This window comes from Callorhinus ursinus, unplaced genomic scaffold (genome assembly GCF_003265705.2).
Source record: "Callorhinus ursinus isolate GAN/ISIS: 27379988/994484 unplaced genomic scaffold, GSC_fseal_2.0 scaffold52, whole genome shotgun sequence".
Classification (NCBI taxonomy): Eukaryota; Metazoa; Chordata; class Mammalia; order Carnivora; family Otariidae; genus Callorhinus; species Callorhinus ursinus.
The window spans coordinates 4,862,973-4,886,467 of record NW_027397114.1 but is presented as its reverse complement, the minus strand read 5'-3'; the positions used below and the strand labels follow the sequence as shown (position 1 = coordinate 4,886,467).

Sequence of the window (23,495 nt, the reverse complement as noted above, 5' to 3'; positions counted from 1 at the left end):
GGGGGTGCTCACGGGAGACAGCATGCATGGGGGGGGGCGGTGCAGCGCTGGGAGGTCTTGGTGGCGACCGCCCTGTTCTTGGCTCCCCCACCCCCCAGCCGAGCGCCCGCAGCTCTCCACACAGCCCCTGGAGCGCAGCAAGCAGCTGGGCCAGCAGGCGCTCCAGCCGGAACAGCCTGGGCCGTGCCCCCAGCCTGAAGCGGAGGAGCCCGAGTGGGGAGCGGCGGTCCCTGTTGTCGGGCGAGGGCCAAGAGAGCCAGGACGAGGAGGAGAGCTCTGAAGAGGAGAGGGCCAGCCCGGCGGGCGGCGACCGGCGCCACGGGGGCTCCCTGGAGCGGGAGGCCAAGAACTCCTTCGACCTGCCGGACACGCTGCAGGTGCCTGCGCTGCACCGCACGGCCAGCGGCCGCAGCTCAGCCTCCGAGCACCAGGACTGCAACGGCAAGTCGGCCTCGGGGCGCCTGGCCCGGGCCCTGCGGCCCGACGACCCCCCGCTGGATGGGGACGATGCCGATGACGAGGGCAACCTGGTGAGGCCCCTGTGGGCACAGTGAGCTCTCACCCCTGACCTTGAGGCGAGGGGAGCTGTGCCCGAGCGGGCGCCAGGCTGGACAACACCCTCCTGATTCTGTGGCATTCAGGGAGTTACCATCACGCCCCATCACGCCCCAGGGATCTCAAGGGGTGCCGGCCCTGAAACCGAGCTCCAAACAGCCCCTTTCTTCCCGATGCCCGCCCTGCTGAGCCCCAAATCCTCGTCACCCGTGGGGCTGCAGCGCTGCGGTCCTTGGTGGATATGAATGGTCTTGGGCAGATGTGTATGAATCTTTCATGGCCCTCCCCCTGTGACTCAGAAATACCCATCACTCATCTCTCCAAACTGATGCCCTCCCCATCCCCCTCTCTCATCTGGACCTCATCACAAGCCTTGACTTCATACTGGCCCTTACCCATTCACCCCTCCCCCGGGCCCCTCACCACCACCTTTAACCCTGGGGATGGGGCACAGAAACCCAGGACCTCAGGGTTAGCACGTGAGGAGAAGGGGCCGGTGTCTCCTGGTCCCAGGTGTGTCTTTGAACAGGCAGCTGTGATGGGGACAATGTTTGATAATTGATGCGGCTTCCCAGCCCAGTGGGGAGGGAAACAGGGAGGGCAGGTGGGGCTGGGCTGGAGGCAGAGAGCCTGGGAGAGGGGGTGCAGGGGAGGAGGGAGGAGATGAGCGAAGTGAGCGATGCTCAGGGGATGAGAAGGGGCTAACAGGGAGCGGGGGGGGGTCTTAGGAATAAAGGAAGAGAAGCACGGCAGAGGGCTGAGCCATGTGGGAGAAGCTAGACAGGGTGTGAGGGCCATGGAACTGCTGACGAAGAGCAAGGTGGGCTCGGGGGACTTGGGGGCCCGGGCCTGCACACGAGTCCTGTGATCCTTCTACAGAGCAGAGGGGAGCGGATGAGAGCGTGGGTCCGAGCCCGGCTGCCTGCCTGTTGCCGTGAGCGAGACTCCTGGTCCGCGTACATCTTCCCTCCTCAGTCAAGGTGAGCAGGGGGTCCCTGACCTCTCCTCCTAGGGAATGGCCCTGTGACACCATCCCAGGGAGGCTAGAAGGGTCCCCTGGCCTAGGGGCAAGTGAGGGAAGGGCCCCGGGCTGGGAGAGCCCAGGAGGGGGGCGGGTGCTGCCGAGCAAGGCCTCTCACGGCTGCCTTGCTCGCCTCCTGCCCAGCATTTGCCTGTCTTCCAGCAGGTTCCGCCTCCTATGTCACCGAATCATCACCCACAAGATGTTCGACCATGTGGTCCTTGTCATCATCTTCCTCAACTGCATCACCATCGCCATGGAGCGTCCCAAGATCGACCCCCACAGTGCTGTGAGTCACCAAAGACTAAGCTCGGTGGCTGTTTGAGTGCCTGCTCGGTGCTAGCCGCCTCCTGGGTTAGCGCCCACGGAGCCAGCGAGGCGGGCGGGGAGGCCCAGAGCGACACGGAGGGAGGGAACCAGGAGTCTCCTTTAGGCCTCCCTGGCACCTGGCACCAGGGGCTGCCCCCCGTGTGCCTCTCCCGCCCCTGCCTCCATTTCCCTTCTGTGATACAGCAGCCTAACTGGGGGGGCGGGAGGGGCCTGCTCCTTACCGGGGAGTCCCGCTGCATCCCAGCTATTAGCAGATAGCACGTGCTCGGGAGCCAGAGACCTGTGGGGCCCAGGTGGGAGCTGGCGAGTGTTGGGGTGATGCGAACAGCAGGAGAGGCCCCGGCTGGGCTGAGTGGTCTTGCTTCCCCTCCTCCCTACAGAAGGTCTGGGTTTTGCCCATGACCTCTGCCCCGATGGGGGGAGACGTCCTGCCCAGCCTACCCCACGGGCAGTGTAGAGTGGGGGAGAGGGAGATGCCCTTCGACCCCCTTGGTCCTGCCAGGTCACAAGTAGGTTTTGAGGCACGTTAGTGGGGACACTGGTCACTTCTGCTTGGCTGTGAACCTGTTAGTCCTCCTCAGAAGGAGAGGAAGGGCCAGAGGCCTGAGTATCTGGACATACGCCCAGGGGCCCAAGCTCTTCGGGACGGGCCCAGCTGGTTCCGGAGGCTGTCTCTCCCCAGCCGGGCATCATAGGCCCCTACCCCCAGACAGTGTTTGCCCCTCACGGCATCTTGCCCCACTCGCTCAGAGTGGTCCCCCACCCCTCCTCACTGTTCCCCCACACTGCCATTCAGATTTCAGCACTCCTGGGCTCCTAATCTCCTTTGGGATGAGCTCTAGCAGGGCCAGGGTGGGAACAGAGGGACCCTTTTGAATGGAGGGCCGGGCTGGGAATAGGTGGCTGAGGGGACCCCCACCCCTGGGGCTTGTGTGGGCTGGAGCAAGGGCGGCTGGTCACATGGCCCCCGTGTCTGCCACCTGCCCAAGGCCTTGCTGCAGGGCCCCCTGCCTCTGTCACCACATCCCGGCCCCCCTCTTCCCCTCTGCGCCTCCACCTCTCACTCTGTCTTGTGCCCGCCTCTCCCGTTTCCTTCCTCCGTTTCTCTCTCTGACACTCACACCCGGCCTACTGCCTCTCCAGACCTCCCCAGCCCTCTCCCGGCCACCCAGGGATGGACTCCGCCTACAGATATCAGGGGACCCGGTCACCTGCTTTCCCGCCCCGCCCCCACCCATGCCCCCATAAATGTGGTGCCAGGGGACGCACAGGCTGTAGTCAGGCTCCTTGCTTGCCCTGTGGCTCCGTTTCTGGGCCACACGACGGGAAAGCAGATACGGGGAGAAGGGCAGAGAGCAGGATGAGGCGGGGTCAGAGATCAAGGTAAACCCTGCTCCAGTTTGGAGGGTTTCTGAGATATGGGGCTCAGATGACAGCGCTGTTGGGGGAACATTTCTCCTTCCAGGCCATTCGGGGGGCGGGAGGCAGTGCTGTTCAGACTGTCCACAGAGCTGCAAGTGAGTCAGGGGGCCTGGGGCTTGCTGTGTGTGTGCGCGCGTGCGTGAGAGAGAGAGAGGGAGAGGGAGAGGTCTGGGGAGAAGATGTTGTCTGCCTTGTTGGGGAAGGTGGGGGCCATTTTCCCGAGTCAAATGTTGGAGGCAGTTCCTGGCTTCTGTATGCAGAGCAGTCCTGGCCCACAAAGGGGGGGGTCCTAGTGGGCGAGACCTGCTTGCTGTCTCTTGCAGGAACGCATCTTCCTGACCCTCTCCAATTACATCTTTACTGCAGTCTTTCTGGCAGAGATGACCGTGAAGGTGATGGGGGGTCGGTGTTGCTTTGGGGCTCTCTGGTTCCTGGTGCGGGGGGGCAGGGCGAGGGGTTGGAGAGCTTGACCACAATCGGAGGACGGGGCTGGGGACCACAGGGAGGCGGCGGCGACAGTGATGCAGCGGGCGTCCCCAGGTGGTAGCGCTGGGCTGGTGCTTCGGGGAGCAGGCGTACCTGCGTAGCAGCTGGAACGTTCTCGACGGGCTGCTGGTGCTCATCTCCATCATCGACATCCTGGTGTCCATGGTCTCCGACAGCGGCACCAAGATCCTGGGCATGTTGAGGGTGCTGCGGTTACTGCGGACGCTGCGCCCACTCAGGTGCGCCCCCAGACCAGCGCCCTCCTCGGGGACAGCGCCAACAACCCCGCAGGGGACCGAGAGCCCCACGAGCCCCTGCTTCCTGCTTGTGACCCCCACAGGGAGCCAGTTTCCCTCCTTGAGCACGCCCCCACCGTGACCCTCCCCACAGGACAGACGGCTCAGGGCTACCACGCCCCTGACCTTGGACAGGCCCCCGTGCTAAGAGGCCACAGGCAGGGCCCTCATATCTTTCAGCTGAAGGTCTCCCCTGGGTGGCACCGTTGGGGGTGACCGTCCTCCCGGGTGAGGTAACAAACTCCTTTCCCTGCCTTCACACACCTCTCAGGGACCACCCATCAGCTAACCCTGCTAGCGGGGAATCTGCTCTCTCAGGAGACCCTCCCACCATCACTCTCCGCCACCCCCCCCACTCCCATGTCAGAACTTTCCACGGATGGGGACAATACTGACTGACCCACCCTCACCCCCTCCTTGCCTTCACCCTCCATGCCCCCTGCAAGTCGGCCTCCCTGTCCTCCCGACACACTGTGTCCCTGGGTCCCGCCTCCCTTGAGTTGAGTCCCCACCCCAGCCCCATCAGGTCATACTTTGACATCTGGGAGTGGAGGGGGAGCAGGGGGAGGTGGGGGTGTCTGCATCCCATTTGGAAAGATTGAGGGTGGGAGTCCCCATGGCAGGGATCCTGTGCAAAGAGAAGCGCTCTGCACGTGGAGCCCAGAAAGCCAGAGTCCAGGATGGGGACCAGTGAGCCCAGACCAGTGGGGGAGGGGGCAGCAGGGCAAGGGACAAGGGAGCTTCCGAGCTGAGGGAACCCCCTAATTCCCCTCTGTCCCTCCCCAGGGTCATTAGCCGGGCCCAGGGGCTGAAGCTGGTAGTGGAAACGCTGATGTCCTCGCTGAAACCCATCGGCAACATCGTGGTCATCTGTTGTGCCTTCTTCATCATTTTTGGCATCCTGGGGGTGCAGGTTTGTGGGGGTCTGGGGGCCAGGGGGGCGGTGGAAACCCGAGGTGTGGCCTTGGATGTGAGGCTTGAGCTACTGCTGCTGCCTTTATTCCAGAAAGGAATAAACAGGGACCCTTCCCTCGAGGCCCTAGGCCTCAGGCCCCTTTGCCTCCTGGGCGTTTTGCAGAAAACTAGGAGCCTAGAAGAGGTCCCCGAAGGGGACGAGGGCCTCAGAGAGGCCGCTGACCTGGGGCAGCTGCAGATTGCTTTTGCTGCCCCCCTCCCACACTGCACTCTGGAGAACAGACGTTGCCCTGGCCCCGGTCTGCTCCGGGGTCCCCACCCCTCCCCCGCTGCTTGAGCGGAGTGGGCTGCAGGCCAGGCCTGGGGATCCAGGGCCCAGACAGCTGGGCCAGGTTAGCGGCTAGCTGGCAGGCAGGAGGGTGCAGACCCCAGACGAGGCAGGAAGTGGGGGCTGCTGGGGAAACTGGGCCTCTGGCCCGGGGAGGAAACCGGCTTCGGAGGAGAAAAAGATCAGGAGCCGCCTGCAGGAGTCAGCAGGCGCCCCCAGGAGCCGGGGAGCCCCTCCACTCCCAGCCTTCCAGAACCCCCTGGCTCCAGCTGTTTCGGCTTCAGGGTAGACAGCCAGCTGTCTGGGCGGCGGCGGCGGGGGAGCGCCCGGGTGGCTACTGCCCCTCCTGTTCCCGTCCTTTGGCTTCCCGGGGTGTTCTCTTTGCCCTAGGGAGAGGGCTGTCCCTGGTTTCCTAGAATCCTCTAACCCCAGGGGCCAGGCTGGGGTACATTCGCCAACGCTGTGTGGTGCCTCTTGGCACACCCAGCGCCTCTTTCCCTTCCTTCACTTCCAGCCGGCCTGGATGAGCAGAGGGAACCGCTGGGAGCCCAATCCTGGGCTCTTCCAGTGGACTTAGGTCCATTCTCAGTGGCTCGCCCAGGCCTCCTGGCCCCCCTTCCCTTCCCCACCCGTAGTCATAGCCTGATCTGCTCTGGGACGAGAGGGAGCTTTCCAGTCAGAAATGCCTGAGTGCAAGCCCCTTTTCTGCCACCTCTGGGGTATTCAACCTTAGCTGAGTGTGAATTTACTTCTCTGAGCCTAGGTTTTCCTCACCTGTCCAGTGGAGTCAATAATACCTGGGCTGCCCCCACCATTAAACCCGGTCTCTTGCCCCCCCCCCAGAGTGTCGGATTCAGTGGGTCTAGGGTGGGCCTGAGAGTTTGCATTTCTAGCATGTTCCCAGATGATGCCGATGCTGCTGGTCCAGGGACCCCACTCGGAGAACCACTGGCTTCACCCTTTGTGGAAAACCAGTGACTGTTCCTCCCTACCCCCCCCCCCCCTCCTGCCCCGGCACCTGCCCCACTGGCCTTTTCTCCTTCTCTCGGGTCTCTGCTCCCAGGAGCCCAGAGGAAGGGGTACCTGCAGGGGAGGCTCCTGTCGGTGTTCCCCTGACTCGACCGTGCACCGGGTCCTCTAGCAGGGTGTGCTGGGAGCTCTTGGGCCCCAGGGCTTATGTGGGAGGGGTGGGGCTGGGGAGCTCAGGGCTTCCTGTGGCCACAGCTCACTCGGCTCCGTCTCCCTGTGTGTGCGTGTCTAGCTCTTCAAAGGCAAGTTCTTCGTATGCCAAGGCGAGGACACTAGGAACATCACCAACAAGTCTGACTGTGCCGAGGCCAGTTACCGGTGGGTCCGGCACAAGTACAACTTCGACAACCTCGGCCAGGTGAGCTCCACGCTCCGAGGTGGGGGTGGTGGTCGCGGTGGCAGGCATCCGGAGAGGAAAGGAGTCCACGCGTCACGATGCGCACCGGGCAATTGACTTGCCGGGGCCTCAGCATCATCAGCGGGTGTGTGGGTCATCCTGATGTTTCCGTGGAGGGCCATGGGAAGGGTACAACGGAGATGATGTACGTGTCTGCTTAGCGTGGGACGGGGCACACTTACATTGTCGAGGCAACGCCTTCTCTTCTTCGGTGTTCGAAAACACAGAGCCATGTAGAAGATGAAATCGCTCATTCACTTTTGCTGGTTTGCTTCCCAGACCCGGCCTGGTGTTGCTTTCTGGATTTCCAGGGCTCCGGTGTCCCTTGCTCCACCTGGCCCACGTCAGAGGATTTGATCATCTCCCAGGGCTTCTGTGGCTTCACACCAGCCACGGAGCCCGGGGACAGAGAGAGCTCTCGTAGGGCCCAGAGTGTGCCTCAGGCCTGACCTCTGAAGGGCGAGGGTCCCCTGAGGTGCTCAGCCAGGAGGTGCTCTGGGGACAGGTGGTGGTTGGTTTGGCCACACATCCCAGGTTTTCAGATGGTTTCTCCTCCTCCCCTCCCCCAAGGCCCTGATGTCCCTGTTCGTGCTGGCCTCCAAGGATGGCTGGGTGGACATCATGTACGACGGGCTGGATGCTGTGGGTGTGGACCAACAGGTAGGGCTGGGGTGGGCAGGATCCACCTTTGGGCTCAGGCTGCTCTAGGCATGATGGGGTGCAGGCCCTGGACAGAAAGAGGGAGGTTGATTGGCAAAATGCCATCAAAGAGACCTCACCCCTTACAGCAGAGGCTTTGACTGGTAGCCTGCGGGCCAAATCCCGGCGTGCTTTATTAGATTGCAACATGCTTACACTTTTTTGAATAGTAGCAAACATCTAAAAATTGGTGGATTTCACACGAAAATGCAGAATTGGGCCTGTGCAGGATTAGTCTAAGGATATGGGATAGGGTTTGCCTTCCTTAGAGCAGGAGTTACCTGGAACAAGGAAGCAGCTTCCCCTTTTGGATAGAATACCTACCCCTCTACTTTGCCACAGTCCCCACCCCTCCCTACTGTCTAACACCGAAGCCACATCACTCATTCAGATCACCTGCTGGGGCCCTGTAGCTAAGTCTGCAGACCGCGTCTTAATGAACCCAGGCTGTGGGGCAGCACCTGAGGCAGCCGGGTCTGACGCATCCTCAGGCTGATGCTTCCCCCTGTCCTTCCTGATCCCCACCAGCCCATCATGAACCACAACCCCTGGATGCTGCTGTACTTCATCTCGTTCCTGCTCATTGTGGCCTTCTTTGTCCTGAACATGTTTGTGGGCGTGGTGGTGGAGAACTTCCACAAGTGTCGGCAGCACCAGGAGGAGGAGGAGGCCCGGCGGCGGGAGGAGAAGCGTCTACGGAGACTGGAGAAAAAGAGAAGGAGTAAGGAGAAGCAGATGGCTGGTCGGTAGTCTTTCCACATCTCTCTGAGTCGTGCTTGACCTTGGCCTTGTGACTGCAGGGGACCAGGGGCTGGGGCGGGGGGCCGGGAGAAGGTGCTCCCACCCCCCTCCTCACCTCCTTCCCCTCAAGAGCATGTCAGCCTTTAGAGCACGCATGAAGCAGACCAGTTCAGCCCCATGGGAGAGGGGGAGCGACCCCCACCCTGCGGGGCTCCCCGGGTCTCAGCATCATACTCCTCAGAGGATGCCAGGCGGAAGGTGATGCACGACCTCTCCCAGCTAGCCTCTCAGAGGAGCCTCATGGGATGAGAATCCTGCTACTTTGCTGCCTGCCGGTGTCCAGAGACCCAGGGACTGGCCCAGGTGCCAGACTCGCTTGCCCCCGGGTTGGGGAGCAAGCACCTCGAACCTGTGCCTGCCTAGGGTCTGTAGTTGCTGAGCAAGGCCTCAGCAGAACCGACAAATGGACAATGCGTGAGAGAACCCCAGACCCACTCTCTCTCCCTATCTCCAGCAAAAGCCCCTGGCTTTCTGGTTCCTGGCTGTCTTTTTTTTTTTTTTTTTGCCAAGCCAGGGTGGGGAAAAATCTCTCAGGGAAGGTATGAGGTTATAGGAACTCTAAGCTCACGACTCTCTGGCCTTAGACCCCTCAGCCCCCTCACCTGGGATCTCCAACATCTCTTGGCGTTGGTTGGGGGAGGCCCCCACCCATCCCTCCTCATGCTCTTAGGCCAGGGGTAGGCCAAGACTAAGGGAAAAGACACAGATTCCAGGAAGAATTCGAGAGAAGGAACAGGCGCGGGAGCCCCTTTGTTTCTCCAGGTGTGTCTGCACCTGTCTCCCCGTCTTCGGGTCCCTGTCCGTCTGTCTGGTACTCCATAATCTCTGCGACTCTCCCTCAGTCACGGCCCACGTCTCACTGAGTATCTTCGTGCGTGGGTTTCTCTAAGGCTTTGTGTGTCTGTCTGTTTGGTCCACGGGGTTCCCTTCTCTCTGCCCTTTCAAAAATTGTCTTCCCAACGCCGATAAGATGTGTGCAGTACTCTGAGTTTTCCCTTTGGTTTGTTGAAATGTGAGTACCAACAAAGGGGTTAGGGGGTGCGGTGCCTCTCCCTCCACTCTGCCCCTGGCCCTATCTCCTGCTACCTGTGGGGGGGCACCTGGAGCGAGGGGAGGGGGTGGGGAGGGGCTGGGGCTGGTATGGGGGGGACAGATCCAGAGCTCCCTGTGCCGGGGGAGGTGGGGCAGGACCTCAGGACCCATGGCGATGGCGAGGAGATACTGGCCTCTGGGCAGTGGTGGGTGGTGCAGTTCTCCATGTCCCACCTCCTCAACGCCCACGCCCCACGCCCCCTGCTTGACTCTGGGGTAGGGGCCCCATCCGGGCTCTCCCAATGGATGTCTGAAGCTGAGCAGGTGCACCACCACCCCAGCAGCCACGCCAGCACCCCTGCTCCATCCACCCCGCCCCTCCTTGCAGTCTGCCTTCTCAGTGGCGGAGCCTCTCCAGATGGAATTCTTTTGGCAGGAGGCACTTGTGGCCCTGCCTGACCAGCTGGCTCCCCTTCTGGGGTCTGGAGCTATCTCAGGTGCTGCCCAGGCCGAGGCGCGGGTAGGAGTGGACATCTGTTCTGATGACAGGCTGCCTGCCCCTCCCTATGACTCCGTCTCCCTGCCCCTGTGACCCTGAGGAGCTGGCCCAATGGCTCATCTTCCTCAAGTGCCCTGGGCCCAGAGTTTGGGGCTGGACACTCAGGACCAGCCACCCGTGCTCGTGGCATCCCATTTATAGGCGGAGCGAGGGTTGGAGCCGAGGGGGAGCAAGCTGCTTAGAGGGGGCCCTGCCCAGCCCACCTGGTCCAGCCAGTGACCAATGTCGTGTTTCGTTCTTTTAGATCTAATGCTGGACGATGTAATTGCTTCCGGCAGCTCATCCAGCGCGGCGCCAGGTACTGCGTCTGGGGTTGTGGGTTCCAGGGCGAGGCCCGGGGGCAGTCAGGCCCTACCTGCCCCCAGGCCCGCCTCATGCGTGCCGCGATGTCCTCTCTGCTCCCCCCTCCTTGGCTCATTGATTCCATCTTCTTGGGGTGAGGGAGTGAGGGTCCCTGGGGCGCCGGGCTCTGCGTCATCCTCTAGGCCTGTGCTACGCCGGACTGGAAGGGGAGGGTCTTGCACGTTCCTTCCTCCCACACCTCTTGGAGGACGCACCTTCTCCCTGCAGGGCTTCCAAGGGCCCAGCTGCCCAGCCCCCTGTGGCCCCTTCCCACTCCTGCTCCTCCCCCGTGTCACACCGTTAGATTATTAGAGCTGCAAATCTCACCCGTCTCCTTTTGTCTGAAGGGGAGACTTTGATCCAAACAAGCGGGATGAGAGGAGCAGAGAGGGAAAGGATTTGTTTTAAAAATGTAGCAATGAATAATTGAACAGACTCATTAATAGTCAAGTAATCGCGGTGGCCACGTCATCGCTACAAACAGCAGGATTGGGAATCGAAGGCCTGAGTTAGCCACAAACTTCTCCCCCCAAGAAAGCCAAAGATTCGGGGGTGAGTTGGGTCCTTGTCTTTGAGAGCCGTGTCCCTGGGAAGGCTCTGGTCCTGCTCGCCCTCCCCCGGTCCTCAGGCCACTGCTCCCCCAACACAGCCCCCGGGCAGAGGGTCAGAGGCTCGGGGGTGCCTGGGACAGGGCTGTGGAGCCTCGTTCCACCCTCTGATGTCTTTGCCCGGTGGTTCCCAATCTGTTCATCCCCAAGGGCACCCCTTAGCATCTCCTCCAGCAGACCCCATGTTCTAAGAGCCTGCCTTTGCAGTTAGGTGCACCTCAGTAATGACTTTGTTTCACTGCTTTTGCTAATCAAAGGCACATCTAATTGCTCACCAGAGCTTCTGAGCTGTGGAAGGTTTCACACGGAACAATAGCAAAGAAAGACCCTTTTGCCATTAAGCTGGTCTGTGGGGTCTTAACGTAGGTCTAGGTATGAGTTCTTTTAAGCTTTTAGAAGTATTGACAAGGACATAAGGACCCCCATGTGGCTGCCCTTCTTGGGCTGCGGAGCACTTGGGACTTCAGGCTGGGAACCACTGGGCTGCACCTTTCCCCACTATTCTGCGCTCCCCCAGAAGCCAGACTCTGGCGGACGCTGCCCTCTAGGTGTGGGGCTGCCTGATCTGTGGGGGCTCAGGGAATCCCTCAGCCTTGATTTGGGAGGTCATCCCTGAGGATTGATGTCTCCTGTCCCCATGGTGCCGAGCTCTGGTGTTTGGCACTGAGAGACCATCTATCTGTCTGGGGGTTCAGGAGGTTCCGGCAGGTTCGTGTCTGTCTTGCCTGGGTCCCACGTCTTTGTGTCAGGCTGTACGCAAATTCCTGATGTGTTAGGGGGGCGGGGAGGGGAGGAGGAAGTAGCGTCAGCTTTTCCCTTATGGGGTCACCTGATCTGAAGACTGGAGTGTCCACACTTGCTCATTTACCCCGATACTACCCTAGCGTAGGGCTAGTCCACAGAAGCTTCTTCACCGGGAATTAACACACTCAGTTTCTCTTGGCCCCAAGGTCTCCTCCCAAGACACCCACTCAATGCCCCACATCTGTGCTATCCTCACGCTGCACCCCCATTCTGGGCACATTCCACCACGCTCCCATTGGCACCTACAGGCACGTCCCCTGATGACAATAGTGTGTCTTACCTTTCCAGCTGGTGATGAAGACTCAGAGACCCCTCGCAGGGGCTTGGACCACTCCCAGAACCCTCTTTCCCAAACCTGGTGCTCTGTGTGGTCTCTAGTAGAGCTTTTCACACTGCTGTGTGCCTAAGAACCACCTGAAGGACATATTAAAACACAGATTCCTGAGCACCGCCCTAGAAATTCTCCTGGAGTGTCTAGGGGAGGACCTGAACATCTGCATTTCCAATCCGTTGCCAGGGGATGGTGATGATGATGCGTGGTCTACCCAGCTGTGTGATGGGTATGAAGGCGCACCCCCTAGTCTGGGGCAGCTAGAATGAACCCCCCACCCCCACCCCGTGCACCACACCTCCCGGCCAGCTCTACTCCCACTCGGTACTGCTCCCAGTGGAGGGGGCCAGCCAGACCCCGGGGAAAGAGAGAAGCAAAGACTCACTGATTATCAGGGGAATGGGCCTGACAGGACACCTGGGTCCAGCCCAGCTTCCAGGCGGAGGGAGGGACCGGGGTCACTGGCTGATCAGGTGCGCCCCTGTCGGCCCCCTGTGGCGCTTACGTCCCCTCACCCTCTCTCATTCCACCCGGACCCCGTGATCAGGCCTGGCCACGGCAGCTGAAGGTGTGGCCTCTGCCAAGGGGGCCTGCGTCCCTGGGAGCGACCCCTGCCTTCCGCCTATTCCTTGCCACTCTTCTTTGCAAACCCTCTGCCCTGGCTGTGCCTTGGGCTCCACTAACTGCCTGCGCCTGTTGTCCTCACTCACAGCTGTGCGGTCCCCTCTCCTCTCCCGGCTCCTGCCCTGGCTGGGGGCTGGGCAGTCCCGGGGGTGCCCCTCCCCCGACTCTCCAGCTCTGCCTAAGGCAGGTCCTACTGGTGGGTGCCGGGGAGATGGGCTATGGCCGGAGCCCTCGGAGGAGCAGCCCCGTCCAAGGCTACTCCAGGAGGTCTCGACTTCTCTGAGCTCAGGGGCTTGCCTGGAGAACCCAGGCCTGAGGAGCCACAGGGGGGTGGCATCATCCAAAGCCTAAGAGCGAGAGCCTTTGGGCAAATTCTCCGAAGGGCCTCTCTGGGGCGAGGCCGCAAGGCCGCAAGGCCACAAGGCCTCAAGGCCTCGTGTCTAAACCCACCAGGTGGCTGGCGGGAGATGCGGGCTGGGAGTTCCGGTCCTGGCTCCATCACAGCCTCACAGTGTGCGGACAAGTCCCTTGTGCGGGGCCTCAGTTCCTTCCCTGTGTGTAAAACAAAGGGGTTGGCCAAGGGCATGCCGATCAGACTGGCGCTGGGACCCTTGGGATTTCTGGCAGCCTCGGCACCCGCTGGTCTGGGGTGGGGCCCGGGGCTGGAGGGGCAGACCTCAGGGCCCCAGCACCTGTCACTCTGAGCAACATGCCCTGCCACTGCCCTGTCGCCCCCTTTGCTCCGGGCTGCCTGGAGGAGGGTCGCAGGCTAATCCCAGCCCGCCTGCCTTCAGACAGCTAGAGCGAGGCCAGAAGACAGAGGTGGTAGCAGTAGCAGCAGCTCCCTTTGGCCTGGGGCCCGCCTACACAGTCAGACTAGGGGGACAGGGAAGGGGGGGCTCTCCCCACCCCTCCCCTGCATTATCTCAGCTAATAACGGGGCTAATAAGGAGCCACTTTTTCTAACCTAATTGTATTCAAGCATTTTAGTTAATTCTCCATTCATATTTTAGCATAATGGGATCGGGTGCTCTCAGCACTTACGGAGATTAATGCAGAGACAGTGTTCAGCTGCTAAGGCAACGCAGGGCGACTAGCGCCCTCTGGCTCTCGTGGGTACTGAAGGAAGGAAGGAAGAGACCCGGCTCGCCTGGTCCGCCCTCCACAATCGCAGTGTGGATGACCTGTGGCCTCATGTTGTCCCCTTTCCCGAGCCTCTCTACCTGCCCCCGCCCTGGGGAGCAGAGGGCCATCTGAGCTAACAAAGCCAGAGTTGGCTGGCCCAGCTCTGAAAACAAAATGATGGCCTAACGCACTCCATGGTGCACCAGAACATTCGGGACTTTCTGCCTCTTGGTTATCCATACATCAAGGCCGATGCTGGAGAGTGGCATCCGGTGAGGATGCACATGCAGTTCTTGGGCGCTCTTCTTCCTTCGGCCTTCGGTGGGGGCCCACCCCAGGCCACTCCCTGCCTCAGTTTACCTCTCTGTTCCATAGTCCTCTGCATGGGGAAGGACACTTATATCTGAGCTGGCCTGGACCCGAAGCTTCCTGCTGCCCCTGAGCCAGCCACCCCTGGCACGGGCCTCAGAGGCGGCAGCCCTTGCTGGCTGGCTTCTGCCCTAGACTTTCCGAGGGAGAAGGGCTGTCTGGGACCTGAGGCTGCCCCAAGCCTCCCCGTGGGGAGCCTCTTCTTTCTTTGTGGCAATCTGTCAACCGCCTCCAGTTGACATCCATCCCCAACTTGGCCTGGCCTTTCCTCAGCACCCGGAGGAGGGGCCCCCTGCCATCTCCTGCCCCCAGATTCATTCTGCCTGCTTAGCAGCCCAACCTTCTGGCCCCATGATTTTATAACTAAGTGGTTCACTAATTACAAGAGAAATATGCCTCTGACAGATCTCAGACAGTGCTTCCAGCCTAGCCTGTAGTCTGACGCTGCCCTGACATCCAGGAGCAGGCGGGGCATGGCCTCATTAGAAACTGGGTGAGTCCTTCAGGTGGAGCCCCCCCCCCCCCAGATGAGTCTGGGAAGCGCAGAGCCCTGTGGCCTCCCCTCTGCACCCCGCCCTCCCCACCCCATGAGGGCCCTCCGGAGGCCCTCAGGGGGGGTCAGTGCGGCCAGCCAAGAAGATGTCCACAATCTCCGGTGTTATCCCCAAATCCCAGCTCTGGGTAATCTGCTCTGCTCCCCGCGAGCGGCTGAGTGTGGTAAAGGAGCAAGGACCTTTGCCTCTCTGTTGGCGGAGCTTCCTCTGAGCCTGATAAGACCGGCTGTTTTCCATCTTATTGATCTGGACTTACTGAGGGACACCAAGTCAAGGGCATTATGAGGGGCTGGTGGATTTTGGAGGCTGCCTTGGGGACGGGGCTCACCTGGTGTCTAATGTGGGTAGGGAGCTCTGCATGTCCTGACCCCTTCTGCACCCAACTGTAGCCAGTAGAACAGATGCTTGGAGGGCAGACGCCGAGGGAGCCCCCCGGCCCCCCCCCCCCCAAGAAAGGCAGTGTGTGGAGGGTGAGGATGCAAGAGGATACTGGAATGTTGCGGCTCTGGCATTAGAGGCTGGCGGCTGTGAGGGACTCGGGTGGCGGGGGCGCCATGGGCAGGGGCCCGACGGCTGCTCTGCTCTCCCCCCTGCCCCACCAGAGGCCCAGTGCAAGCCCTACTACTCAGACTACTCCCGCTTCCGGCTCCTCGTCCACCACTTGTGTACCAGCCATTATCTGGACCTCTTCATCACGGGTGTCATTGGGCTGAATGTGGTCACCATGGCCATGGAGCACTACCAGCAGCCCCAGGTAGGAGCGATCGACCGGCCCTCCAGGCCCTGTGTCCAGCCGTGGGACTGCAGGGTGAAGCTAACCCCACCTGTGCTGGGGTATGTCGGGCAACTCCTGGGCACTCTACGGGAGTTCCTTGCGTACACTTTGCGGCGACTCTTGGAAGTGGGTATCATCTTAGCTTTATGGATGAGGACGCTGAGGCTCAGAGCGGTTCCATGACTAGACCAAGGTCATATAGCTAGGAAATGGAGGACCTGACTTCTTCACCCAGCAAATATTTATTGAGTGCCTGCCATGGGCTTCTTTACCCTTTGAGGGTAAAGAAGGCAGACCAGTGAAGACCAGTGTCTGCACTTTCAGGGTTTCGACTCTAGTGAATGTCCATCTCCAAACTCACCAACGATCTTGCCGCTCCTCAGATCAGCCACCGTCACTGTCCTCCAGGCCTCAGGCTCCCCATCTGTAAAATGGGGGTGTCAAATTAGTAATGCACAAGGCCCTTTCCAGGCTGTAGCCTTCTGTGCCTTCCAGCACATTCTCATGGGGTCTCATCCCCATCCGTCAAGGAGAGAGATCCTTTAGCACAAAGTTCGGATCATGCCTAAGGACACTCTTCTATCCTGGTGTGGTGACCAATGGTCGACCATCATGGCAGGGACAGAAAAGAAAGGTCCCCTTAGATTTCCCTGTCTCCAGATCCGGGATTGTGATGGAGGGGGAGGGGCAGGCATCCCCCCTGGGCCTTAGGAGACCCTGCATAGACTGCCCCCCATCCCTGCCAGATCCTGGATGAGGCCTTGAAGATCTGCAACTACATCTTCACCGTCATCTTTGTCTTGGAGTCAGTTTTTAAACTCGTGGCCTTTGGCTTCCGTCGGTTCTTCCAGGACAGGTAACAGAGCGGTGGGGTGTAGGAGAGCGGGGGAAAGGACATGTCTCCCAGGGAAATGCCTGAAAAACCTTTCTGGACTCCTGAGGTTCAGCCTCCACTCTCGGACCCACCAAGGGCTGATAGCAAGGGGGCGTGGGGGGGCATCCAGGGCCTGGGGGAACAACAGGCAGCTGGAAATCGATGTGGCCCAGACTGGGGCTTAAGAGCACAGAGCCTGGAGCCAGACTGCCCGGACCAGATTCGGATCCTGGCGCCACCGCTTAGAAGCTGGTGACCTAGGGTAAGTTACTAAACTTCTCTGTATGTTGGTTTCCTTATCTATAAAAGGAGAAACAATACTGTGAAGATTATGAGTTCCTATTTGTAAAGCCTTTAAAACAGTGCTTGGCCTCTAGTAAACAGCATATAAGTGCCAAATTAAAAAAAAAAAAAAAGGATGAATACACCAAATGAAAAGCAGAGGTCCTTGAGCTCAAGTCTTAGTCCGACCTGTGCCTTTGTGACCCGAGTCAAGCCATGCCTTCTCCACAGGATGGAGAGGCGGGACTGGCTGACCTCCACCCTCCTTTCTGTAGTCACTTGGGTAGCCACGCCTGCCCCCTCCTCTGCTGTGCTCCCCCCCTCAGGGAGCTGTGTCCTCTTTCCAGGTGGAACCAGCTGGACTTGGCCATCGTGCTGCTGTCCATCATGGGCATCACACTGGAGGAGATCGAGGTCAATGCCTCGCTGCCCATCAACCCCACCATCATCCGCATCATGAGGGTGCTGCGCATTGCCCGAGGTCAGTGCCCGGCTACTCGCCCACCACCCACCTGCCCTGGGTGACTGGCCCAGGGGGGAAACGGCCGGGGGTGGCTCTGTGGCTGGCCAGGGACTTCACGCACGTGTGTTCCCACGGGTCTCTCTCCCGGCCCCAGCCTCTGCCAAAGGGGAGGGCTGGGGGCTGGGCCGAGGGCAGGGGTGGAGCCGAGGGCAGGGGTGGAGCCGGCGGAGAGCGGGAGGGGCTCACCGCTCTGTCCTGTTCTGCAGTGCTAAAGCTACTGAAGATGGCTGTGGGCATGCGGGCGCTGCTGGACACGGTCATGCAGGCCCTGCCCCAGGTAGCTGGAGGGGGCGTGGGGGGGGAGGGGCCCTCTTGGGAGGAGGGGGTGCTTTCCGGAGGGACGGGCAGTAGGGAACTCAGGGAAGCTGGCTGGGAGACCCAGTGGCACCTTTCCCATTTCTTTTCCTCTCTTCCAGGTGGGGAACCTGGGACTTCTCTTCATGTTGTTGTTTTTCATCTTTGCAGCTCTGGGTGTGGAACTCTTTGGAGACCTGGGTGAGTCGGGGTGGGGAGGGTAGAGGAGCCAGGGCTTGAGGCCCAGGGGCTCCCGCACTAACTCGGGCCTCTCTCTCCTGCCCTCCTCCCCTAGAGTGTGACGAGACGCACCCCTGCGAGGGCCTGGGCCGGCATGCCACCTTTCGGAACTTTGGCATGGCCTTCCTGACCCTCTTCCGAGTCTCCACGGGTGACAACTGGAACGGCATCATGAAGGTGAGTGCCCACAGCCACGGGGGCCCTGCCATGGCCGGCCCTGGCCCCGGGGAGGCAGTCCCACTCCTTGAGCCCAGATTCCTGGGCAAGATGAGTGGCTGTGAATAAAAGCAGGGGATTCCCCTATGCAGGAACACTCCAGAACTCCGCTCCCCGGGACAGTGTGTAATGCTTTTGCTGCCCGCAGGACACCCTCCGGGACTGTGACCAGGAATCCACCTGCTACAATACGGTCATCTCCCCCATCTACTTCGTGTCCTTCGTGCTGACGGCCCAGTTTGTGCTGGTCAACGTGGTGATTGCCGTGCTGATGAAGCATTTGGAGGAAAGCAACAAGGAGGCCAAAGAGGAGGCTGAGCTGGAGGCTGAGCTGGAGCTGGAGATGAAGACGCTCAGCCCACAGCCCCACTCGCCGCTGGGCAGCCCCTTCCTCTGGCCGGGGGTCGAGGGCCCCGACAGCCCTGACAGCCCCAAGCCTGGGGTCCCGCACACTGCGGCCCATGCTGGAGCGGCCTCACGCTTCTCCCTGGAGCACCCCACGGTGAGCAGAGGGCCACCCCTGCCGAAAGGGGCGTGGGACCTGTGGCCAGTGGCTGGGTGGGTGGTGTACAGGGAGCAGGCAGCGTGGCAGACCCCAGGGCCCCGCCTGGATCCTTCTGCCCCTCCTGCCTGGATGCCGAGGGGTGAGCCGTCCCCTGCCCGTCCCCAGAGATGGCTCCCTGCCCTCGAAGCACAGGGGCCACCCCAGCAAGCCACGGGCACGTGCGCTGGCTCATCCACGCCCTGCGCCTCCAGCCCAGTCGGCCTCCCCTTCTTGGCTCTTAGGTTCAAGGCTAAGTTTTCTGTTTCCTTCCTGTTTCTTTCTTACCCTTGCCCGGTTACCAAACCTCTTTCCTTCCCGCCCTTCAACCTGCCTGGTTCCATCTCTCAATCCTTTTTACCTTCATTTTCCCTCTCCCTCCCTCCCTGTGAGCCCTTCTCATCTCCGGCTCCTGTTCTCCTCCCTCCCACACCTCTCTCTCCTCGGTCCTCTCTCCTCCTCCTTCTCTTGTGTCTTTGTTGCTGGTGTGCGTGTGTGTGTGTGCGCGTGTGTGTGTGTGCGCGTGTGCGTGTGTGTGTGTGTGTGTGTGTGTGTGCGCGTGTGACCTCCTCCTCTTTCTCCCTCTGTGTCTCTTTGTCAATCCCCTGCCACCACGACACTTCCCGCCGTTGCCCCTCTGAACCCCGCTCCCCTGACTCTCCGGCTCCCCTCCTGGGCTGGTCCTCCCCAGGACAGACAGCTGTTTGACACCATATCCCTGCTGATCCAGAGCTCCCTGGAAGGGGAGCTGAAGCTGATGGACGAGCTGGCAGGCCCCGGGGGCCAGCCCTCTGCCTTCCCTCCCGCCCGCAGCCTGGGCGGCTCCGACCCACAGGTTACTGTGCCCCGTGCTGTGCCGGGCTGTGCCATGCTGCGCCGCGCTTCTGGGGAGGCGGTGGGGGGGTGTCTCCTGCCCACTGGGTACCTGGAGAAAGAACAGCCTCAGGGCCTCAGTTGAGCTTTGGGCTTGGCAGGAGGCCTCCGGGGATTCTTACAAGCAGAGATCAACCCTTGGAACACATACGTGGAAGGTGGTGGGGACACTGAGATTGCACTTCCAGGGAGGAAGGACGGATGGAGGAGGGGTTTACAGAGGGCGTTTGTCAGAAAGAACCTGGACAAGAAGGGGGGGGGCGCGCAGAAGACAAGTTGGCAGTGGGACCTTAGTGGGCGGAGGGAGTGAGGCGCCAAATCCAGGGGAGAAGGGCTTTTGAGGATAGTGCAGGTGGCCAGGGGACCCATGGAGGGCTATGTCTTAGGCCACCATCTGCTTCTTCCCTCTGTCCAGCGCCCATCCCCAAAGCCTCTGTTCGGTGGCGTTTTTAGCCGTGGAGCCCACTAGACATGATGAGTGCTCCCAGCAGCCAGTGCTTTCTGACCTGGTCCTGGGAGGAAATGGAAGGTTTCGGCTGAGAGTGGATTCTGGGGACCTCGCTGTGAAATAAGACCAGGTGTCCCCCATAAGCCCGGTCTCTTTCCACAGCTCTGTGTGTTTTTCTCTCCCAGTCCCATCTAAACACGGCTCTTCGGCTTCCTGGGGTTCTCCTACCAACCTCTTCCCCCCTTGTGACCCCCTCTGTTTAGCAGAGCGCCCTGCCATCTCTCCTGGGTCAGGCGCTGCGGGGAAGCCCCCAGTAGGCCTGGAGTGGAGGCAAGAAAAAGGTGTTAGTGGGAGATAGAAAAGCCTGCTGTTCCACAGGCCCTGTTGGGTGGAGGGGAAGGAAGGCAGCTTCCCAGTACCTGGGACACCTGTAGCCTGTTCCAAAGAAATAAACAGTTATCCTCACATAGGAAGGGACCCTGCCTCTAGGGTTCCTGACCTCTTGAATCCCCTCTTGGAATTCAGTCTCAGATGGGCTGTAGGGACTTCAACCTGGCAATGACCTAGAATGATCCGTGAGAGAACACATCCCTTCCCGATGCCTCCCATCCTGAAGGAGGCTCATGGCGGTGGGGGGGAGGGGGCGGGGAGAGGGGGAGGTGCAGGGAGAGAAGAGGACATGATGGGCTAATCAGGCAGATGGCTCATCTGGGAGGGATGGCCCTCCCCTCCCCCGGGGTGCTGTAGGCACTGAAATCCCCCCCGCAGATCCCTGGTGAGCCAGCCAGTTTGCGTGGCGGCCCACCCCAGTGCACTCAATTCAGAATGGCGGCAGGAGGAGAGCATCTCCCAGAACCCAAGCTAAAGAGGGCGGGCAAGCTGCCGGCAGGCGGAGGAGGGCCCAGGAGGGGAGAAGCCAGAATCTGGGGGCAGGCCAAGTCCTGCCAGGCTTTTGGAAGCAGACAGAATAGGCAGAAAACAGTCATCAGATTGGCGGCTTTGTCCCCAGCGCCCCCCACGCTGCTCTGTCTGTGCGGAGAGTAGAGAGGTGCTCTGCTGGCCTTTCTTCATTTTTTTTCTTTCTGGTCTCATCTTTCTGAGAGTTGAAAGTGCTCCCTGCTCCCCGCTTCCTCCCTGGGTGGTGGTAGTGTGGGAGGGGGCCGTTCAGGTTCTTGGGGTATCTTTAGAATAAGTTTCTGCTTCTGCTTTGTCGGGGTTTGGGGTTCGCTCTTTGGTGCCTGCTGCAGCGTCTCAGATCAGAGGAGGGGCTTGAAAGGGGGGGAGGTGCTGTCAGTTGACTTGGGAGAGGGGTGGGGAGAGAGAAGAGAGGCTTTTTCCCCCCTGCTTCCTGGTAAGGGGGAACGGGGGTGGGGGAGCTGTGTGTGTGTGTGTGTGTGTGTGCGCGCGCGTGCGCGTGCGTGCACGCACAAGCGTGTGCGCTGTCCTGGTTTCTTATGCCTGATCATCTCTCTCCCTGTCTAGATCCCTCTAGCTGAGATGGAGGCTCTGTCTCTGACGTCAGAGATTGTGTCTGAACCATCCTGCTCTCTAGCTCTGACGGATGACTCTTTGCCTGATGACACTCACACACTCTTACTTAGTGCCCTGGAGAGCAATGTACTTACACACGGCCCCTTACTGCTCCCCCAGCCTCCCCAGGGGCTGGGCTGGCTGCAGGGCTCCAGGTCCCTCCCCTCCTCTCTCTCCCTCTCTCTGCCACCAAGCCCCACCCAGAGGCATTCCCCAGCAGGCGCGCTCCGTGCCCCTGGCATCCCTAGGTCTTTCCAGTTCCCCACTGTGGACAAAGAAATTAGACGAGATTAAATTGGGGTCTCAAGGGCCCAGGGGCACAGTTGTGAAAGAGTTAACCCAGACATCCAGGAGTAACACAGCCCAAAACAGAGGTGGCATCAGGCAGCTAACCATGGGGCCTGCCTGGATGCGGAGTCACTCTCTGTATTTGGAGCCTGTGCAAGCCAGCCCTTCCCCTCCCCGCTCCCCTCCCTCCCCCCTCCTTGCCACATGAGCCATTCCCCCCTCCTCCTAGTGGGTGAAACCTCCATCTCTGCTGCTACCAACCAGCCCTTCTGCCTGGGGAGCTGTCCCTGTCTCCTCTGTCGCTGTCCCTGCGTGTCCCCATGTCCTGGGGGGGGGGCGGTCTTTGTGTTTGGGACAGCTTCTTCACCCCTGCCCAGCTCCCCTTCCCCTTCCAACTGCTAGCAGCTCCCTCCGCCCTGCCTCCCCCCTCCTCTGCTGACTTAAGAGACAGGGGCCCCTTCCTCACAGCAGGACTCAGCTGGGGTCCGGCTTTGACCACAGGCTGGGGGTCCTTAGGGGTCTTGGGGTGACTGGCAGAAGTGGAGCCTGGGCCTGAGAGGGGGAGCAAAGACTCCAGACTCTTCCAACAGCCCCTACTGGGGCTCCTTAACCTGCTGGGCCTGTGTCGGGACACGGCCCTTCCAGCCTCTCTGAGAACTAGGAATGAAGGGTACAGGGGACCCCCAAGGAGGAAGGGGATCACGGGGAGATGGAGAAATCTTTTGGGAACAAACCTTGGCTCCCTCCAGCTGGGGTCAAAGGCCGATTACTGCTTTTCTTTGAAACAAATTAAAAAAACTCACTCCCAACCCCAATCTGCCCAGTAAGGGAGGCCCTGAGTCCGTGGTTTTCAAGGTATGCAGACCTTGCCCCCCACATCTCCCATTTGCCACCTGCCAGGGTCATTGAGTAATCAAAAGGAGGGGGGAGCCAGGTAGGGGAGCCAGCTGACATTCCCCAGTGGTCCCCTGTCACCAAACCCACATTAACTCAGCTCACGCCCAATGCTGGGCCCCGGCGCTGTCTTAAAGCCCTGGGCAGTGAGGCGGTCTCTGCTCTGTAAGCAGGCCCTGCTCAGTGGGTGGGTCCCCCCATTCCCCACCCCACCCCCATAGCCCCAGCACAGGGATAGGGGGGTGCTTTTAGCTTTTTGTCCTCCATCCTCCGCTGTGCAGCTTCAGAGCCTCTTAATGGGGCCCCGGGAACCACCTCTTGAACCACCTGCCAGGCTGGGCCTGGGAGCTGCTCTCCCTTTTTTGGACACCTTCTCCTCCGCCGTCCCCACCGGGAGGCTCGGGGGGGGGGGGTGATGCAGTATGGCAGTATTGGATAGCTTGCTGGGGCAGGGACTCCCCCCACCTGCTTCCTTGCTGTGCTGGAGGGCTCATCCATGTGTCTGCCCCCTTTTTCTCCCACCAACTAACTCATCCCATGACCGCCTTGTCGGGGGAGGGGATGGGGCCCAAGCGGGGGGTGGGGGTGGGGGGTGGCTTCTGGTTTCTGTTGTCCAGCTCTGCCTCAGTTAGCCAATCCGGATGCCCCCTCTTTTTCCTCCCTCCCTCCCCTGTTCCTTTTGCAGATGGAGCCCCACCCCGAGGAGATGCCCCTGGCATTGGGACCAGACCTGCTGACAGTACGGAAGTCTGGGGTCAGCCGGACGCACTCCCTACCCAATGACAGCTACATGTGCCGGGATGGAAGCAGCGCTGAGGGGTCCCTAGGTCGCAGAAGCTGGGGGCTCCCCAAAGCTAAGTCAGGTAGCAGGGCTCAGGCAGGCCGCCTTGGCTCACACAGGGAGACCCCATCTTTGCCTCAGCCCAGTCCTGACCTGGGGGTGGGGGGACACTGAGGCAGCAAGAGAGGTCTCTCTGACCTCCAAGGGACCCCCAGCCCACGGAGAGTGGCTTTCAATCCAGGATGAGAGGTCTGGGGCGGGTAGAGGCGGGGGGGGGGGGGGGGGGGGGGGGGGGGGGGGGGGGGGGGG

The 23,495-nt window shown here is 60.8% G+C and overlaps 1 protein-coding gene across 12 annotated transcripts in view; it reads left to right on the top strand.

The window, feature by feature from the left end:
• The window catches only part of CACNA1G (calcium voltage-gated channel subunit alpha1 G), a 62,124-nt gene that overhangs the window by 36,378 nt on the left and 2,251 nt on the right, over positions 1-23,495 (top strand). For 3 of the 12 annotated variants that reach the window (XM_073883737.1, XM_025859239.2, XM_073883735.1), the window contains 19 exons: positions 99-530; positions 1,435-1,535; positions 1,742-1,865; positions 3,652-3,720; positions 3,869-4,053; positions 4,897-5,023; positions 6,615-6,740; positions 7,350-7,439; positions 8,007-8,199; positions 10,115-10,168; positions 15,230-15,381; positions 16,149-16,258; positions 16,906-17,039; positions 17,288-17,358; positions 17,498-17,576; positions 17,671-17,792; positions 17,980-18,333; positions 21,176-21,310; positions 23,091-23,268. In XM_073883737.1, the coding sequence (XP_073739838.1) occupies positions 99-530; positions 1,435-1,535; positions 1,742-1,865; positions 3,652-3,720; positions 3,869-4,053; positions 4,897-5,023; positions 6,615-6,740; positions 7,350-7,439; positions 8,007-8,199; positions 10,115-10,168; positions 15,230-15,381; positions 16,149-16,258; positions 16,906-17,039; positions 17,288-17,358; positions 17,498-17,576; positions 17,671-17,792; positions 17,980-18,333; positions 21,176-21,310; positions 23,091-23,268 (2,836 nt within the window). Of the gene's footprint in view, positions 1-98; positions 531-1,434; positions 1,536-1,741; positions 1,866-3,651; positions 3,721-3,868; positions 4,054-4,896; positions 5,024-6,614; positions 6,741-7,349; positions 7,440-8,006; positions 8,221-10,114; positions 10,169-15,229; positions 15,382-16,148; positions 16,259-16,905; positions 17,040-17,287; positions 17,359-17,497; positions 17,577-17,670; positions 17,793-17,979; positions 18,334-21,175; positions 21,311-23,090; positions 23,269-23,495 lie in introns of all 12 variants that reach the window. The other 9 variants (XM_025859248.2, XM_025859244.2, XM_073883740.1 and 6 more) reach the window with 5 other exon arrangements.